Source organism: Solea senegalensis, linkage group LG13 (assembly GCF_019176455.1).
Source record: "Solea senegalensis isolate Sse05_10M linkage group LG13, IFAPA_SoseM_1, whole genome shotgun sequence".
In the NCBI taxonomy this organism is placed as follows: domain Eukaryota; kingdom Metazoa; phylum Chordata; class Actinopteri; order Pleuronectiformes; family Soleidae; genus Solea; species Solea senegalensis.
Window position 1 is genome coordinate 20,942,474 of NC_058033.1, and position 20,555 is coordinate 20,963,028.

General features: G+C 41.8%; 1 protein-coding gene across 4 annotated transcripts in view; it reads left to right on the forward strand.

The window, feature by feature from the left end:
* Window positions 1-20,555, forward strand: part of gabrg2 (gamma-aminobutyric acid type A receptor subunit gamma2) — a 35,843-nt gene that overhangs the window by 9,199 nt on the left and 6,089 nt on the right. For 2 of the 4 annotated variants that reach the window (XM_044041576.1, XM_044041578.1), the window contains exons 5-8: window positions 2,290-2,427; window positions 15,990-16,142; window positions 18,163-18,368; window positions 19,624-19,647. In XM_044041576.1, coding sequence (XP_043897511.1) covers window positions 2,290-2,427; window positions 15,990-16,142; window positions 18,163-18,368; window positions 19,624-19,647 — 521 coding nt within the window. The remainder of the gene's footprint in view (window positions 1-2,289; window positions 2,428-15,989; window positions 16,143-18,162; window positions 18,369-19,623; window positions 19,648-20,555) is intronic. The other 2 variants (XM_044041579.1, XM_044041580.1) reach the window with 1 other exon arrangement.

Sequence of the window (20,555 nt, forward strand, 5' to 3'; positions counted from 1 at the left end):
AAGATAAACCGGGGGCATAGCAAAGCCTAAAAATGGAACAGGAGCATTCATTTATATTTTATGAAAGCCATGGATGTTTTTCCAGACTTTAAAAATCATCTCATGTACAGTACATGAGCTTGATCTGAGAGGAGGAGGAGAAAGAAGAAGAAGAAGCAGCAGCAGAAGAAGAAGAAGAAGCAGCAGCAGGGAGGGCAGCGTACAGCATTTATCACATTTCTTACCACGTGCAGCAGCACAGCAACAGAGCAGTGATAAACAGCGCTGTCTTTCTCTGCAGTGGTTTTGATTGACTATAGATCACAGGGTTCAGCTGGAGAATTACTTATAGATATACAGTTCATATATATATGTATATGTACACACAGTATACAGTGTATATCTGTATATATGTAATGTTGAGTTTGCTCAAAGTAACAGGCTCATTTAAATGAGTTAATTACTGTTATGACTTACACAAGTCGTTCCAAAGTGAATTCCTAACACTGAGCTCCAGCAACATTACAGCTTCCCAAAAAGACACTAAAACAATAATTTGCCCGCGGTGCATTGGCAGTGAGGGAGCAGACTGTCTTCCTGGCAGTGCAGTAATGTGGCAAACGGGCAGATCCTTTCCGTCCTCTGCTCCTGTGAGGTCCAGCGTTATCGGATGTCTGAGAGCACTTTAGCCATAAAGGCCTTTTAAATTTGCACAGAGGAAAGTTCATGTGCATTATTCAGGCCACTCCCTTGTCGTGTGCACGCTGCTCCACCGCTAAAGTGAAGATGACACTGGAGGGAAGTCTCAGGAGAGTTGGCTGAAGATCATGACTGTCAGACTAACACCTGTACTGAGGAACATTTAGTGAGGTCCAGTAAGGGTTAGGGTTCGGAGCCCATTACTAAATTCAAGTTACTGATGCTTTATAATATGCTTTAGACATTTGTGCTCATGTAAGTGTATCATGTAACATGTAAAAGTACTTTTGTGATTCTTATAACCACATAATCAACTCTTGAAGTAATGGAAATATCCACAGATGTTAGTCAGTGTTGTCATTTTTACTTCAGTAAAATGAAAAATAAAAAGTTCACACCTCCCCAAATGAACTGGACTTTCCGAGCAAACAAACTAGGATTCGATTTAGAAGGAGCTGGTGTGAATGCACAGCCAGCGAAGCTCGGCTTCCTGTAAAATATTGTCAAATATGTGTGTACTGTGTTGCATTTACATTTCAATACTAAACATGCGCGAGAATGCAATTAGAACGTGTCATCAGGGATCTCCGTGATTAGCTGCCTCCGCATTAAAACCACTTCAATCTCAGCTTCAACTCTTCTCTCAGAATAGTTTATTTGTTCACTGCTGTGAGCTTGACGGTGATTGGACATACTGTATGCGGCAAAACCGTCACTTCCAGGGAAGCTCATCTTCTCTCGGAGTCAGTGGAGCAGTTTTTGATTGACAGTGTTGCAGAAACTTACACGACAGCCTCAGTCCTGTGTGGATTTTGTGGAAGGGAAGTCTGTTGACAAATAGCTGGTTGTTGTGTGTAATAGCCCATAAATAAAAACACTATTATAGCATTTCAGTTTTACATCATTATCGCACTTCCCTTGTTTCAAAGAGCAGCAACTGCCACTGCTACCAAGTCCATCTCAGTCATAGTCATATTTCATGAGTTGATATATGCACAAATTATTGTTCACGAACGTGTTCAAATCCATGGAAGTAAGCATTTCTCCTTTGCCAAGATGAGCCTTTCACCTGAGAGGTGTCCTGGGCTGGTCACAACAAAAGGCCACTGCAATATGTCAACTTTCATTAAATGTCACAACGCCGCCGTCAGCCATGAGGTGCCATATATAGACGGACCTGCTGACTGTAGGGACGTCGCTGAGCAGTGTCTGCACATTTAGTGTACAGCTTCAATCAACTGTTGATATGGCATTTTTAGGATTTTTGGCAGCATGTCTGCGAACACGCCGACGGGGTCGTTATCTAAGCACACGACCCCGTCGAGAACAGTTTTCTTATTTCACGGAAGTTGATACAGTACGTTTGAAGTTCAAGTACACATTACTGTGAAATGAAACCGACTATGTTTCTCTTTGGTATCAAGAAGTCTTCCACCATTTTACATTGCAGAGAGCATATTTGCACAGTCATGTGTGAGGATTTTGTGCCGAACGTGGTATTCTAGAGTAGTCTTTGCAAAGACAAAATATTCCTTTCTGCACCAAGCGTCTTTCTTTTGAGTTTTAAGCTGAGCCCCCATGCCAAACAAAACGCTCTCCTCTCTTGTTCAGACGGCTACCCCAGGGAGGAGATTGTGTATAAGTGGAAGAGGAGCTCAGTGGAGGTTGGCGACATTCGCTCCTGGAGGCTCTATCAGTTCTCCTTTGTGGGTCTGAGGAACACTTCTGAGGTTGTCAGGACTGTCTCAGGTAAGAAATCAATCTCCTCTGTGCTCTTTTCTTTTTAACGGAAAAAGTACAATCAGTGTTCCGTCGGTAAAGGTTGACTGAACACATTTGTCATTGTTAACAGTTAAAAACACGGACCTCACTTGATTTGTTATTGCAATTATAGTTATAATAGTATTTAATATCACATTTTTATTCCATTATCAGCTTCAAATGTTGTCCTATTTTGAATATAAAAGCATCCAACACAATACAAAACCTTTTAACACATTTTCAAAGCCTTTTATTTTGAAAAAAAAAAAGAAATACTCTTCTCTGTTAAAACTTTGAATTGTTGACCTACATTTCGCTCCCACTTCTCAGCCTCATTCATCTGTTATACCTGAGTAAACTGTGCTTTGTGACACATGGAAGCAAGGGCGCAGGAATTTAAATAACATTGCACCTGTTACATAACAAAAGAAAGAAAGAACAAAAGTGCATCGCTCAGTTGCAAATACAGAATCTACATGGTGAACTGCCCGGATTCCATTTAGGAATACACATTTTTGCTTTATATTATTCCAGTATTTGACATTCCCTAACAACACCACAAAGTATGTTTCTTTTTTCTTTTTTAGTTTCAACTCAATTCAATGTTCTTTTATGAGCTACTCGATTATCTGAGTGTGAGTGTTTATTTATTGTTGGGAGTTGGATGTTGTGTTGGCTGAGCTCCAGTCCACTGGAAGGCTAAAGTGAAGTCACTGTGTTGGACAATGTGGCAGCAGGGTCATTTTTCTTGCTCCGTGCGTCTCTCTCTCCACACTAATGCATTGTTTCTTTCACAATAAAAGCCCCGGGACTAAATGATAACACAAATAATACTTTGGTGTGTTTATGATGTGTTTTTGTAAACAATGACAAGCTTAATTCCTGCACTGTGTTGCGTGTGCAAATGTTTAGTTTCCTTTAAAAGTGGGTATTAGTTCCATTAAGTAGCGGTTGGGTTTTAGGTGGTATTGTTTACTGAGGTTGTAATAGCTGTTTCATAATCTCGTGATTTAAAATGACGGAAAACAAAACTGTTCCCAATATAAAAAAAAAAAAAACATGTTTTATTAACGTGAGATGATGGTATTTTACATAAATGATGCATTTTCTTTGTTTAAAATGCATTATTCTAAATATTGTATCGGTAATGACTCGATCAGATTAGTGGTGACTGAAAAACAAAGCACTTTCAGAAATCTTTTTTTGTAATTTGCCACATTTTAACAAGCGTGTCACTTCACAAACACACACACACACACACACACACACACACTCAACACAGAAAGCAACAAATTGCTAATGTGCATACGTGGGCATCACAAGACCAAAATGCTTAGTCTGGGGCAGCGCGAGGTGATTGAAACAAATAAAAGCCGCCTGTGAGTGTTGAGGTTTTTGGGTTTAAACGAAAAACATTTTTCAAGTGACAACATGAAAAGGCTATTATGTGTGGGAGGATTAGCTGTAGTGAAGAATTTGCTTGCAGTGTCCTGTGACTCTGTGTTCTGGTTTATTCCCACAAACAGCCATCTGCTCTCTTGTCAGAACGGAGAACCTTGACTGTGTCTGTGCGAGACCTCTCGTCTCATTTTGCAGTCAGTTTGGGTTTTTGTGAACACAACATCTGTTAGGAGAGTCAGTCAGTTAGTCGCTGATATGCTGGATCATGGGCAGCTCCTTTTATGCGTTTTCAGTGTTGCAAGCTACAGTTGTAAAATGACGATAAGTCCACTTTTAAAGTTACTGACATCATTTTTTTTCTGTGTTAAATTCGGTAATTGAAAGGCACCAGCAGCCTTTATGTGGAGGATAAAGCCCATTTATATTTACACATTATAGCACCTTGAGATAATGTTTGTTCTGATTTGGCACTATGAATATAAAACTGAATTTAGAGTTGTTACGATTCTGATACCAGTATCGGTAAAGTCTCCGTATCGGTATCGGCGAGTACTGGAGTCCAGGCACTGATCCGATACCACGATACTACGCTATTTAAAGATTTAAATGTCTTTTTATTTTACTACATAATGGCTGCACTTTAATTTGTTTTTTATAATTATTCCTATATTTATTTAAGTTGCTGTTGCGCTACTGTTTTTTATACTGTTCTATTTAAAAATTAAATATAATATATTCATTCACTTTTTACAAAGGGTTTAACCTGAACAAGTCCTTACCACAATGATAATCATATCACAGTATCACACACAGGCATAGTATGATTTTTTTTTTTTTAACACACTGGTATCGGTATTGGTACTCGGTATCAGCCGATACCGACAGCACGAGTATCGGAATCGTTATCGGGAGGGAAAAATGGTATCGGAACATCTCTAACTGAATTGAATCATTTGGTATAATTTTAATTAAACATGCTTTCATCTTACAGGCAAGTCATTTCAATATAGTCATAATATCAAATTCTACATTTTCTTTTTTAGTTTTGTTTATTATTTCCATGCGTTTGTGGTCAATGAGCTTTTGTACTTTGACCGAGAGTGAGTATGGAGATTGGGGTCAGGATTTTATTTCTCAAGACACCCAGGGACAAACGGGGCAAACACAATGCATTTTAATGTAATTTTCAGAATAATATCTGACATAAAGAGAAGGTAAAAAAAAAAAAAGGAGAGAAAATGTCCAATTACAATCGCAAAGTTAAGTAAAATAATTTATGGAAATTAAAAACTAGGTTTGAGGCACTTTCTGTCGAAGGCTATTTAAAGCACAAAAATTGGACATTTTTTTGCAGTTTGTTTCAGTTGTGTGTTGCTTAATAACTGAGTCCTGCGTCACAGTGATTCATTAGAACTCTAATTGGGCCTACAGCCACAGAGAGACTTGTAGATGGGCAGTGAGTCCATTATGTGCGTCACTGGATGAATGTGATCAGGATTTATTTCCTATTTCGTGTCAGAACCTGGCAACAGCATTTTGTAAATGTCTGAAAAAGGTTTTCTTGTTAAGCCCTTTGTACAGACCGTTACAGTAATCGGATGGAAATCAAAGTGTGGATAAGCTTTTTGGAATCTCGCTTGGGTGTTATATGTTTATTTTATCTATTTATCTATCTTTTGTTTCTTTAGCAGACGTCTAATCACCGTGCCTTAAACTGTGCTGATGGGTCAGGTGAGGCGACATATAATGGTATAGGTCATGGAGACGGGCAGACAGGTGAAATGGCCTGATCTGTACAGACAGTGATGACTCGAGTAAACAGCCAGAGGAAGAGATACTCGGCCGCTCAAAGTCACGTGAAGATTCAACTCTGAACCTGTGTTCGCTTCCTCTGATGATAAAAACTGAAGAATTACACAACAACTGAGTGATTTTACAATGAAAGAGGATGAGGGGGATATGCCATCTGCTGCTGTGATGCTGTCGAGTTAGAGCTTTTTTTTTTTTCTCTGTCTGTCTTTATTTAGTTTTTTATTCCCCCCCTCAGCCAGTGTCCAAAGGATTAGTCTCTCAACATGTCACTTTACATCAGCGCTGCCTCTGCTGCCTGAAAGCCTATACCTGTATTTAAAAAACGCAGACAAACATTGGCATGCACGCACACACTCAAAAACATGACTGTGGCTTTTAAACAAGAGCTTTCGGAAGGACAGAAGTTTACAAAGTAGACCGAAACTAAAAGAGATGCAGAGTTTAAGACAACCAAGATACTCTACTGCATACACGGCTGAAGTTCAAAGTTAAACCACGGGGAAAGTTTGATGCCATCAAACAGGCTGTAGTTAGAAATAGAAGTGATAAACATGAGTACAAAGTATACGATGCAACATATTCCTCAGTATCTGAAAAGCTGCCTATTTGTGTTCATCACCAGCAGCAGCAGAGGGACATATGTTAAAAAGTCAAGGAGAATTTATTACAGAGGGAAACTGTGATAAATGAGCAATTTGGTTTATTATTTTTGGTTTAAATGAAGCCAGTATATGGTGCATTTACATTAACCATCAAATACTATTAGAGGACTCTCCCTGCACCTGTTAACCATCTTCCCGGCACATGAGTGGAATAAATAAGTTGCTTAGTTGGACAAACATACACAAGGTCAGTGGCACTTTCCCTCTTTGTTTTGCTATAGATTCATTCTTCTCAGCAGTGGATTATTTAATCCAGTCAGTCATAATGCTGTTGAATCAGCTACATAGTTTATTATGTGTGTTTGCCCTGTGTCCATTCATTAATGTATGCTGCTGTGTGTCCGTTGGCTCGCATGCACATTTCAGCGTGCGCTCTTCGCTGGATACAAGCCTGTTTTTTTTTTTTTTTACGTATTGAAAGCTATTCTTAGAGTGACCTTCCCAAAGCTATGGCGTGCAGCTCCGTTGTCTGTGTGCGCCCGCCTGTGTGATTCAGTTTGAGTGGAGAAAGCCCAGGGACACGTCAGAGGCCCGCTCCCGATTACAGCGAGCCACAGTTTACAGACGATTCTTGGATGGGGGGGGGCAAATGTGGATTGAAAGGAAGTAACCCGGACAGAGGAAAACAGACAGCGAAACAAAGGAAAATCAACATTCATGCCCACAATTATATATATACGGTATATACACACACATCTGCCACTGCTTCCTGTTGGACACTAAAAATCTCCCTAATTTAACAAAACTCGTTTTCTTTTTTGCAATTTGGAGCAAAACACACTCAAACTCATAAAACCAATGTGAGGGTTATCTGTATATTTTGTACATTTCATCATGTCTCACAATCATGATTGATTACAATTGATAAAAAACTCCTATATGGGAATATTGTTACTATATGGGGCACACATACGTATAACACACTGCATCTAAAACTGCTCGCGTAAGCACAGCTTATCGCTGACGTGCCACGGGTTCCCCTTATAGCTTCGCACAACGCATCCCACGTTTTATCTTTAGATGGCGCATCAGGAACGACGCCATAATTGCATCCTCCGCGACGCAGACACACAATAACACGCGTCTAAAATAGATGTGGTTTCTCACTGCACCAGAATTACCCGAGGGTGAAATCTAAAATCAGAATTAGACACTCCATGTGTCTTATTGAAGGATTCTTTTTTTTTTTAAGAAAATTATTGTCAGTAGATCCTTGAACACCATTTGTGTCTAAAGCAAGTATTGATGACCTCGGTTTATTCAGGCCTCTTTTTTAATTTGCCCTGCTAAACAGTATATTTATTATTTTAAGGACAATTCACTTAAAAAGATCGGTGGAGGTGATGCAGAAGCAGAAAAGTCAAAGCAAATTAAAAAGAGGGAATATTAAAAAAAACTAAATCCCAACAAAGACATGCATGCTTGTCACCCACTGCCTGGTTTAATCAAGGAAACACAGCGGGAGACAAAAACCAATAAAACCAAATGCCAATAGTTGATTTTTTTTTTTTATTGTCACTGAGACATCGTATTCCTGATCCAATAAAGCACCTGAGGCTCAAACATGTTGTATGAAATTGTTCCACTTTCCCGTGTGTGAAATGGTTTGATTAGTAACATGTTTGGGGGGAAAATCCCAAACATCTAATAAAAATGTAGAAGTATGAGATGTATAACAGGATAATAATGAGAAGAACTATTTTTGTTTTCTAGTTTCACTTCAAACTCAAAAGGAGCGCAGGTGCTTTAGGAGAAAGCAGTCATTTTATCACAGTAATGCAGCTTTTTATGAGATGACAATCACTTCATCTTGGTTAAGGGGGGGAAAAATGACCAAAAACACTGAAACAATCCATTAGCCATGGTGTTTCTCTTTTGCTGTAATAGTTGCTCTCTCTAATCTCCACCTCCCTTTACCTCCCCCTCTCCCTCTCCCTCTCTCTGGCTGTAATTCTCCCTCTTGCTTCTGGGTGATAGTTGTGATGGGCAGGAGTGGGAGGAAAAATGCTCTGACTCAGCCAGAATCCTTCTTTTTTGAAGTTAAATACCAATTTACACTCCGCCCCATCCACACACACACATACACGCTATACACCAACAATATTCTCATCTAGAAGTGTCTGCTACATCCTCACCACAGCCCCTTCTTCCCTGCTCACTTTCACAAAAGGGTGGAATTTTTATTGGCGCTCCTGTGGCCTACTTATTACACATTCACCCCTCCACCATTCTCACGTTTAGATGACCGTATACATCATTTACACCTTAAAACAATGAGTGAGGAGGATAGGGCCATAGGAGAAGTAAAAATAAGGCTCTCTCTTCCTTCCTTAACCAAAACCTGCCTTTAAAAAAACATTAGACGGTTTGTCTATTGTTCGCCAAGGCAGCTCCACGCTTTTGTTTCTCATCCAGTAAAGAAGTACATTGGAATAAACAAACTACACAATTAAAGCATAAGAGGAAAAAGTAAATAAAACAGGTTACTGTTCAGCAAGCAAAGATTGAGGTCAGGAGGCAGAGGGATGCAGGTTTAAAAAAAGGAAAGGGGGGCGGGGGAATAGATGAGGATGTTCAGCCAATACCAAAACAGATCAAAGTTGTCAGAGATGCTGGTTTTTGGAGGATTGTGTCATTCTGGAAAAAAAAATCATCCTCACTCAGGCTGAGAAACTGGAAAGTCTGACTCGTGTTGATGCGTTTTCTTTTTAAGATTTTTGAGCGACCTCAGGCTGTAAATGTCAGATTTACTACGGTGTAGACTCCCATCTGTGCACACTACACCTACTTCAGACAACACAACAGTTCATGAGGATGATGTGTGCTGTAAATTCACGAGGCCTTTAAGGAAGACATATTCTGTAATTTGAAAGTTTTTAATTGGCTGATTGGACTGATATTACTGCTCCTGCTTGTACCACAGTTAACTTTTCATTTATTCATGTTACTATCACTGCAGAAATTCCTCCAATATGAGCATATACCACCAGGGGGTGGAAATAGTATTATTTTTTTATTTTGTTCATTATTACAGAGCAGAATTTGTAATAACAGCCTGTTTATGATCAGTATTAAATCTTCAAGGAGGGAGTTGATCCAGTGAGACCTTTCAGTGAGAGAGAGAGAGAGTGAGACGCACACATTATAATGAGAGTGTGGAAACCTTACAGCTATTTCTACGGCTCACACTGAGTACATGCTTTGATGTACACACACATTTAACATCTGTCTTCTTGGTTCCTTGTTTCAAAGGGCTGCAGATTTAGAGGCTTAAAGCAGCACAGAGTTGATGCCACTCTGCCGGGCAGTTGTTCCTGGGCCAATAAAATAAAACACATTGCTTGGGTCGGGATATCTTTCTCACTCAGCAGCGTCTTGGCCCCATGTAATATTATGCAAAACAGGGTTTTAATGTAATTGGCTGTAAGAATTAAGGAGAGAGGAGAACATCATATGTCTGCTTGTTTAATTTCCACCACACGACTCCACTCCACTCGGCACGGCACGAGTCGCTGGTTCCAAGGGAGCTGAGCCGACACTATATGTGACGTCGTCCACTGGTTGAGTCATGAGCAGGACGTCCGACACAAGAATCAAACCAAACAATGCCAAACTAGATCAGTTAAAAAGCCTGAAAACTTGAATTAATCTCCAACATTTAGCAAAGGAATCATCAACTCTTTCCCGTGTATTTCAGTTCAATGGACACAGAGTCTCTGCTCCGGTCATGCAGGAAGTACAGGAAGGAGTGTAATAATTCAGTTACGCCGAGTCACTAGTCTTTAGTTTGTGTGTCACAGTAGTTTCATGCCGGGGAGGTACTTTATTAATGGAGTGCCGTGCTGTGCTGTGCAGTGAAAAAAGCAAATGATGACATTCTATAGTACGTCACCTAAATTCTAGGACAAACACTGACTCCGATAAATGTTTTCTTTCCGTATAAAAACTCTAAATAATGCATTATCACAGGAGAGTTGAGCATGGGTGACCGGTGAAATTCAATTTCAAGCTGGGAGTTCACCTAAGCTGGCTCTATATTTACTAAGAGGTTTAACCTGTACATTAATGCACATGTGAACCTTAAATGAAAGTGCCCATGAATCTCTACGAGGGGAGGTGTCGTTAATCCTCACGCTGGGCAGCCGGAATTACGTATGAACTCAAGCAAAAGAAGCACATTTGCTTAGAAGACAACCTGCATTAAATATGTCTTTTTTTAAGTGTGTGTATTTTTAAGTAAATTACCCTTAAACAAAGCTTGGAGAGTACAGCACTGAAAAAAAAAACAACACAAATTACCATAGACGTAAATCAGTGTTGTAGTATTTCATTCAGTCTGTGAATTGAATAGGATTAATTTGATTTTTAAAGCTTAAAAACCCTTTATTGTTATCACTCAAAGCCATTGGCAATAAAAAGGGCACTGATTGTCTTGGCTAATACAGTGTTTGTCTCAGTGTCTCCACCCGTCCATAAGTGTGTTTGTAAAGTACTCTGCACCATTGTAACATATAGAACTGTCCTCTACAGTGACGTTTAGGGGTTTTATGGTTTGTAGTATGACGACATGATGAATGTTGACTGAAAAAAGCGGTATTATATCCGTGGATTTCCGGTCATTTTTGAGGGGGTTAACGTGCATAAAAACTCTTGAAATTTGTCACAGAGGTCGGGTCATCAAAAAATGCTATAGTGGCATAGGGTTTGTATTCCCAGGGCTCTATAGCGCGCCCCCAGAAGTCAGGTCATGGTCAAAATTGACATTAAAATGGCAGGAAAACTCATTTAAAATTCCAATTTTTGTTCCAAAGTTTGTTCACATCACAAAAATGGTTGACAGTACAGTGTTTATATTATGTTCAGGATCTGTGATGATAAATTGTTACTGCTGTGGAGGTTTTATGACCAGTGGAGTGACATTCTTACCCTTTAAATAACCATTTATAAGTGCATTTATTATTATTATTATTATTATTATTATTATTATTATTATTATTATTATTATTATTATTGTTATTTAGTGCTGCTGAAGCTGAATTGTGGCCTTGTGGATGTGGTAAAATATTACTGAGACGTTTATATAAATAATCTCCATATGTGTCCCTCTGGCTGCTCATACTGAAACAATTCAATGTCTTTTTAAGGCTCACATTGTATATTTTAATGCGCTAATTAACAATGGACTCTTGTGTGCTTTACCTGTCATTTTCTGTCACAGCCACAAATAATCTCTAATTCTCTCTTCACCTTTTTCCAAATGAGCTCTTTGTTTTAAAATGTTGTTAATCTGCCCTTTTGTAAAACACAAATGGAGCAAAAAAGCCAACTCATCTGTTTATTGTGGATTAGATCCGTTACCTGGCCAAAATAATGATAACAAATAAGAAAATAAAGACATTAAAATGTCAAGAAAGGAGAGAGAAAGTTGAATTTTAGAAGGTAATGAGTGTGAATAACATGCCATCATTGTGAATGGGAAAATAATGAAGCCATGTGGGGTTAATCCAGCGTTAATCCAGCGTTCATACTGCATGTGGCATCATCTAAAAATATCAAACTTTTCTGCACTTTTTCACATTCTATGGCAGCATCGTACCGCCTGTCATACATTCTATAAACAGCCTTGCTCTCAATAATTTGATTTCTATTACCACATTTAAAAGACAGGGATAATCATCTGTCCCTGCCACAGTAAACACGAGGTTAACCCACAAGGCAGTCAAACGGCATAGTCTCCTGTCTTGTGTATAATCACGCAGTTACATACAATGACAAAACCGCTGTGATATCATCTCGCTTCTCACCGGCGGCCGAGGATTCGCCGCCGTAAACCACGGACGCAAAATGCAAAATAACCAGTTAATCGCTCGCATATCGCCCCGAGTGTTTTCATGACACAGAAAAGGGTGAGTTAACATTGTCTGTCGAGCACTGTTGACCCCGGGAAGCAGCCGTGGCATAACTGTGGTCATTAGCAAAGCTCCTGTCTTTCTCACCAACACAATGGCATGCACAATAGCATCCGCTGTCACCTCTGATATATATGAGTCCTGACAGCGGAGGAGCTCGCTACGACAGCCTGTCAGCAGCTTGGCGATGTGTCTGCCTTGTCTCCGTTCACTGGATGGCTCGCATGTGCCTTAGGTCTCTTCTGCCCATCTATATCCACACCAATTTACAGCCTGGCTGCCAGCAGAATGATATTCTCAACTGACATTCTTTTTTTTTCTTATGGTCAGCAATCCTGATTTACCATGTTTCATTCCTGTGAAGCTCCCCTGTGGCTGCTCTGCAATAATGTAAGGCCACTAAAGGGTCAACGTTCATCCTCATAGGTTCAATACTGATCAAATACAGAATGTTACAACACTTTTTTCCATTTTCCTTTACTAAAATATCTATTATATTTGTTCCCACCTTGGCATGAGGCTCACGTTTCAAGCTACCACGTGTGTCTTGGCGTGTCATCTCTGTGGCCGCGATTACAACAGAGCAACACAGGTTCCTGATGAACGATCGTCCCCGGCGAGGTTTTATTGCTTTCCATAGATTACATCGGCTTTCGCCTGTGAAATGTGTGGTCCTAATAAAAGTACCTCAAACCGTAACTTCATCCAAACAGTTTTCAGCTACTTAATGCAAACAAGTTGAGCTTCCACACATGATTTTTATGGATTTAAATAATATTATAAGAGAGATAATAAGAGCTTTGTGCCCTAATTGTGTTCTTGTTGCTGCAGAATCCAACACTGATGAGTTGATTAGGGAGCGAGATCATCATACATGTGAAACGCGGGCTCTTGGCAGCGTCTTTGTATTTTCATTTTCACCTTAAAGCCCACATAGACCGGAAGCTCCAATTAACGCTGCGTTTGTGTGTGTATCTGCGTCATGACCTCGTTTATGAAACCCTAAAGTTTCAGAACAAACAGTTCAGCCACTGCTGAGAAAATAGTGTTGTATTGTTTCCCTGGGCTCTGCGAAGCGGATCGGCACTTCCTTAATTTGATGTCGTCATCAGAAAACCTCACCACTCCTCTCACCACCGTAGCGCCTCCTGGTGCGGGCACTAGTCCGGGCACATCCGGTTGCGTACATTCAACCGCAGAAGAAGAAGAACTACTCTCGTTGTAGCTGCTGAGATGCAGAGCATCCACCGTGCCAGAGGGGGAGCTGTGTATCTGAGAGCTGGCCTATCTATTACGTCACTTCCAGGTACCTGGCCAATCACAGGACAGTGGGAAAGCTCTCGTTGGCTGGCCAATCACAACACAGTCCACGTTCTGGGGGTGTGGTTTTGGTCTGAAACAGCGCGGCTGACGAGAGCGTCAGTGAGGAGATATTTTGATCTGCTCGTTTGCAGCGACTAGGAGGTTTTTAATCATGAAAACAAGTTAATATATGTAAGTAGACCTCCATAACTAACATATATGTGCGATACAAGAATTCGATGTCACCTTTAAAGGTAACAAGTCTTGAAAAGCAGAGCCGTGTTTACGCCCTGTGAGGATGGAGGTGTGAACACACACTCATCTGCCGGCGTTGACAGATGCGGGAGCTCTGGAGAAGGTTAATCTGAGAGGTGTGCAGGGCAGGCGGGACATCCATGAAGGCCTTGCCTATATGGCAAGAGGAACGTCGTAAACTGATTTAAAAGCAATACAAACCAAGATCAACGTTTTTAAAACCCTAATTAAATCAACGAGACAAGTGGAAAGATCCATTGGCTCGTGTCGCGTGTGCGACAGTGAAGTGAAGGGACGCACAGGCCAATACTAACAGATACAGATACAGTTAAACTCAATTTTAATGGTCAATACATTAAAAAAACACCGGTGACTCCTTGTGGTTGTACTAGCATCAGATTAACCTGAGTGACGGCAGAGCCTCACACTGTACGAAATCTAACCCCGCACTGATTGTGTTGGGACCCTGAAACATCAAGCTGCTTGCGTCTCGTAACCGTAGCGTCGTGAACTCTGCAGCCAAACACTCGAGCAGAGCGAGAACTCGAGCCCACTTTGTTTTGAGTGAAATCGGGAAGTCGTTAACAAACATACATCACGGCAGACCTGTAATGGCAGGTGCTCTGATACGGATACATCAGGCCGCCAGGACGGAGGGCATCGGTCGATAGCGCCTCCTCAAATTGTCTTCCTGGCATTAAGTGCTGTAGCCTTTAATGAAACTGGCGCAGAGACCGAAAGTGGAGTAAGACAGTAGAGAGGTGGGGGGGCCCTTACACCAGCACAGCCTCGCCCCTGTGGTGGAAAGCCCATTATCATTAAGAGTCTGAGTAAATGTGAAGAAGGCTTTGTGCTGCTGACCAAGCTGGAATAAGTGTATTAAGCGGCAGTTTCTCAGCTGTCAGGGGTCTCCGTTTTGGGCCCCTGCTAATGTAACGTTAATAAAAACAAAATAGTGGGCCGCGAGATCCCTCAGAGCGGCCGTCACGTGTCTCCTGTACTCCTACAAACGGAGGCGGCGCACTGTAATACCCCGCGCACCTGCCCGCGTCAGCAGAAAACACATGTGGTTCCATGAACAGCTATACTGTAGTTGTGCTGCCGGTGGTTATTGCACTTGGTTTATTTAATAATGCTATGAATGGCCGGGTGAACCGAGGGTGCGTGCTGGAATAAATCACACAGAGGTCCGTCCGGCCCGCTACGAGGACTCAATCGCACACGGAGCATATGTTCCCAGACGTTACAAACGCACTGGCGGGGTAATCTCCTTCACGATTCCTCTCTAATTTACACCGAAACACACAGATGTGTGTCGGGCTGTGTTGTGTTGCGTTGTGTTGTGCCGTGTGACCTTCCTCATGAGGAAAACTATTAGCCAGCTGTTCATTCTCCAGCTGCAGAGACGTTCTCACACACACACACACACACATGCTGTACATTCACGGCGGCTGGGAGAGAGTAGGTTTGCACCCCTGCAGGTTACAACCGCGGTGAGAGGCCGGGCCGAGGTTTCTGACACTGGTAACAGTCTGACATTAATCAATTAGCTGACAACAGACTGAGGAGGAAGTCATTAATAAAGTGCTGTTTGAAATCGGAGAAATTGGCAGACAGATGTGTGGTAGACGGCTAAAGAAGACGGCAACTATTGGCAACCTTTGCTGCTCTGTGAGTGTGTGTGCAGGGGGTTTTAGGCATGTGTGCATTCATGTTTAGCTTGCATTTTAAACCAGCAGGCCACATGGGTCAGGTCTATCAGCCGACCTCAGCCTCCTTCGACTTAACATCTGCTGGGGTCAGACGGTCAGGCTTATCATCAGCTGGATTCTGGTGTTTACGTTCCAGCCGAACACGAGCCGCGGACGAGGCTCTGTGAGTCCGCGCGAGTGCGGCGCGAGGGCGGCGCGAGTGCGGCGCAAGATCTCGGCCTCTCAATGCAGTAAAGACTGTGGTTCCACGCCATTACTGTGCTGATCAATTTGTGATTAAAGAGCTTTTGCTGCAATGAACGCCGTCTTTTATCCTCATAGATGATGTGAGAGATGTGAGCATCAACACTCGGTATTAATCATTTTTGCTATTTGAAGTTGTAAATTAAAATACAGAAGTTCATTCGATTCCTCCTGGAAAACCTTGACGGCCGACGTGTTTATTATGTATTTCAAACAATCTTCACTCTCCTCTTGTTTCTCCTCTTTCTCTCCAGGAGACTACGTGGTGCTGACCGTCTTCTTTGACCTGAGCAGGAGAATGGGCTACTTCACAATCCAGACCTACATTCCATGCACCCTAATTGTTGTCCTCTCCTGGGTCTCCTTCTGGATCAACAAGGACGCAGTTCCGGCCAGGACATCATTAGGTACAACATAAACAAACTCAACAGATACTTCCTCAAATCCTCAAAACCACTTTGATGGTTTAGTTTGAAGTACTATAAATTTAGACGAGATTACTTCTGTAATCAGTCCAGCTTCTCCAAACACAAACATGGTGCAGTTAAGTCAGGGTTTGCCGTGACACCACTGGTGGTTACACGGCACCACATTCTGAAAAGCTGTCTGCTTAAGCTTCCTTTTTCTCTTTTTTTCTTTTCTCACCCTATCGTTTACAATCCTTTCTCCTCCTCCCCCCGTCTCCTTTCCCCCCCGTGGATACAGGGCGGCTGCTTTGGAATATAGTTCATCTTGATTAGAGGAGCCTGTCCTGGCATGTATGTTTCCATGCATGCTCTAATGAGGCATTAATTATGCAGTTGCACAAGGAAGATGCAGAGATGCAGCTTCAGCACAATAATAATAATAATACAGGTGGCAAAAAAAAAAATGAGGCCAGAAGTGCGGATTTCAAAGAAATTAGTCAGCTTTTGAACTCGCCCCCGGCATCTGGTGGACAACCTCAAAAGTTCACGCGCGACGTAGCTACGTGCAGAATACTTCGTCAGCTTTCCTTTTGGATCCTCGAGGCTTTAAATCCTGACCTCGAGTCGATGTGATGTGATCATTAGCGAGCATAACTGAATGTAAAGCGATCGCCGCAGGCGGACGCAGTCGCTGCGCCGCGCCGTCTGTCGTTAATCTCGCTAAAAATAGGGCTTGTGTTGTGTTTTCCCCGCGCTTCTGCCGCTCAATATTTTGCCGTCAAAATAATAACGCCATTCATTTGCGGCTAGAATTGAACCAAGAGTCAAACGTCCTAATAATCCTTCTTGAGAAATGATGTGGGCGGCGGCGGCAGCCAGGTGGTTAGACAGCAGATTAATGTAGATGACATTTTACTTAATCCATCAATACCAACCAGAAATCTATCAACTCACTCACAATGCTGCGCTGTTAACGTTGACACCAATGTATTTCAGTTCACAACACTAATCATCCTCTACAAAGCCAAACTGTTCCCATGAAGGAGACTTTTGGTCATCTGTTGTTTCACTGTGTCCCATAATAACACATTTCCTCATCATGAAACATCACTCCACCCCCATCTGCATCATCGCCGTTAGAGCCGCACAGTGAGAGAGTGAGTACGAGTGGAGAGGTTAACAGATGGTGTAAGCCGTGTGTCCGCGCGGCCGTCGATGGCTTTTGAACCTGTAGACTATGTGGATCAAGGAGACGGTGAAACAGCTGCTCACGGCCACCGCCGCTGTTAAGCGCCTGCAATTAAACAACCAGCAGTAATCTTCTTTTTATACGCGGTATACTATATGTCAGTCATAAAACTCCTTTTCATAATCTGTGGATTATTTTCTCGATTAATCGTTTGGTCGATAAAATATCAGAAAACCTTAAAAAAATGTGGTTTGGTGTTCGTCACACCTGGAAATGATGTTTTGTTTTGTCCACAAACCAAAATGATTCACTTTTAATGATTTCTTTGTCATCCAGAGCAAAGAAATTATGAAAATATTCACATTTAAGAAGCTTAAACAATCGGAAATCTTGTTTTAATCATGGAAAAAGCTTCAAACCAATGAATTGATTATCAAAATAGTTTTTAATTTAGGAATAAATTGTTTCAGCTCTACTACAGATTGAAAAAAACGCATTAACATGCGAGTCAATTAATTAAAGAAAAAGTTATTAACACAGAATAAATGTGTGAATGGATTTGTAAGCAATCTTTACAAGCAAGCAAAAATCTCTACATTTTTAGTTTCCTTTATTTTATTACCATATCTTGTATTTTTTAAATTCTAACCTTTTCCTTTAGTCCGAATCACTTCACCACACAGAGTTTTCTTGTTTTTAGTGGCTCTGTCTGTCTGTTTGTTTGTGCTTCCACTTTGCACTTGCCAATATGACCAACAGAGGCCGCCAGAGGCTTGTTGCCGGTGTCTGATTGCTTCGTTTCTCCTCGTTTTCTCTGCCTCTCTTCACCAGGAATCACCACTGTGCTAACCATGACCACGCTGAGTACCATCGCCAGGAAATCCCTCCCAAAAGTCTCTTACGTGACCGCCATGGACCTGTTCGTCTCCGTCTGCTTCATCTTCGTCTTCGCCGCGCTCATAGAGTACGGCACGCTGCACTACTTTGTCAGCAACAGGAAGCCGAGCGCCAAAAAGGACAAGAAGAAGAAAAATCCGGTGAGCGTCTTTTTGAAACCCTTTATTTTATCGTTATCCCCTCACACAGCGACAAAGAACATGATTTAGATTTGTTTGTACAATACTGTGTTCACAATATCCCTTATTCAGGTGAAAGGTCACGTTCCCTCCCACTCCCACTCTCACTACACTACTGTGGTGGGATAAGCATCAGGAAACATCTATACACCGCTTAGTATCGCAAAGGGAGCATCGTACTCCAGCGCCACCGACTCAAATGACTCAATAAACAAGGCGTGCGGCTCCAAACCGTCTCCTAATCCATCACACATCTGTTCCAGTTGTAATTTAGACCCGCGTCACATGACAGGAGAGTCGCTCTGACGACGCGAGTCCTAAATCCCCGAAGAGATCATGAGATCATGGCATCCCAGTGGAAAGTCTCTCACCAAATACGCACAGTACGAGCGCTAAGCCAAGTGCATTTACCTCTTACAGCAAAACTACACATACACAAATAAAACCAGCTCATCACATAACATTCAAGGTCGGTCATATATAGTGGAAAACCCTTTTATTTTTAAGAATGCAAGTTTGTATAATTAAAAATAACTGCAGTACATTTTTTTTATATATACATATACATATATAAAGATTGAAGATCTCAGATTTTGGACTGGTTTCACAAGACTTGGAAGACATGAAATGTTAAACCTGTGGGTATACTGCGCTCTTGGGTGAACGGGAGTATTGAAGTGGAACTTTGGGGGGTGGGGGTGGGGGAAAGTGGGGCGCTCCAGTTTCAGCCTCTAAAAGCTAAGGTGGTGCACGTGGTCCAAGTGTCCCGTGGCAGGACGGAGGAAATATGCGACCAAAACCAGGTCTTTGACTGAAAATCTTATGATTATAAATGAAGAACTTATTTATTTTGAATCGCTTTCACTTTAGTTTCCTGAAGACAAATAAATGCTTCCATTATGACGTCATGACCCAAAATCAAAAGGTTTCCTGACATAAAGACCATACATACATACGTATATATCCCATCATGCATCTCTCCCCATGTCTGTCTCTCTAAAGTATATTCTGTCTCTCTGTGTTCAGTTAAAAGTACAAATACTTGTAAATTGTTCTCAACATTATCCTTGTGTGTGTCTGTTTATTTTTGTCCCTTTTATGGATGTTTATTTCTCTGTTTACATGTATTCTTTGTGTGTTTGTGTGTGTGTTTTTTTTGTGTGTTTGTTACTCTCTTTCAATTCCACATCTTCTTTGTTTCCTGTCTGGACAAAAGCTCCTCCGGCTCTTTTCCTCAAAGGTATATTGCCTGTGTCTGACTGCATGTGTCTGCTGCACTTTGGCTCCTGGAGCCTCCAGCACCTCACTGCTTCTTTCTGCAGATGCACCTCCCTCTCTCCCTCTCTCTCTCTCTCTCTCTCTCTCTGTATTATCTCTTTATCCTTTACCTGCATTCTTACTGTACTCCTCCTCCTCCTCCTCCTCAGTAACTCAATAGGTATCAGAGATAACATTAAAAAGGGGGCACTCTGCAGTGCACAGTGCGGAGGCAGCCAGCCAGACGTACCGTACTTATGCACTTTTTGAAATTCAAATAAGCGTCCCACACATCCCCCTGTCCAGAGGAATGTGATACTCTGTCCCGAGTGTGGACTCATTCTGGCTCCCTCTGTCCTGTTTCACTCTGTTGTTGTTGTTGTCGCGTCGTCCGCGTGTAGTAGCCACAGTGAACTAGCCGCTGTTGCAATAGCTCCCTCTCTCTCTCTCTCCCCCCTCCCCCTCTCTCCTTTACCTGTGTGTTTGTTGGGCTTCTCGACCTGACGCTTTCTGCAGAGTCAGCAGAGCCTTAACAGACTGAAACAGACAACCCCTGCACTGTGTTAAGTCTAATTAGAGTTCCGTCTTCGGAGGATTAACACTAATCTTTAAAACGTTCAAAAAGCATCCAGGCTGGCTGTGTGTGTGTGTGTGTGTGTGTGGTTAGGAGCTATGCAAAGGTCTAAATTTAAACTCAACACATAAGTCAGGACGAGACCATCTGCTTAGCGTGTGTGAGGGTCCGCACATCACTAACAGCAGTGGGGAAAACAATACTTCTGAAGGTCAGGGAAGTTCTCTCAACGTGAGCCCGACTGTGGCTGAAAACGACAAATCCACACTAGAGTTAAGTATTCACATTCACATAAGCAGTGGATGCTCCGGTGACGA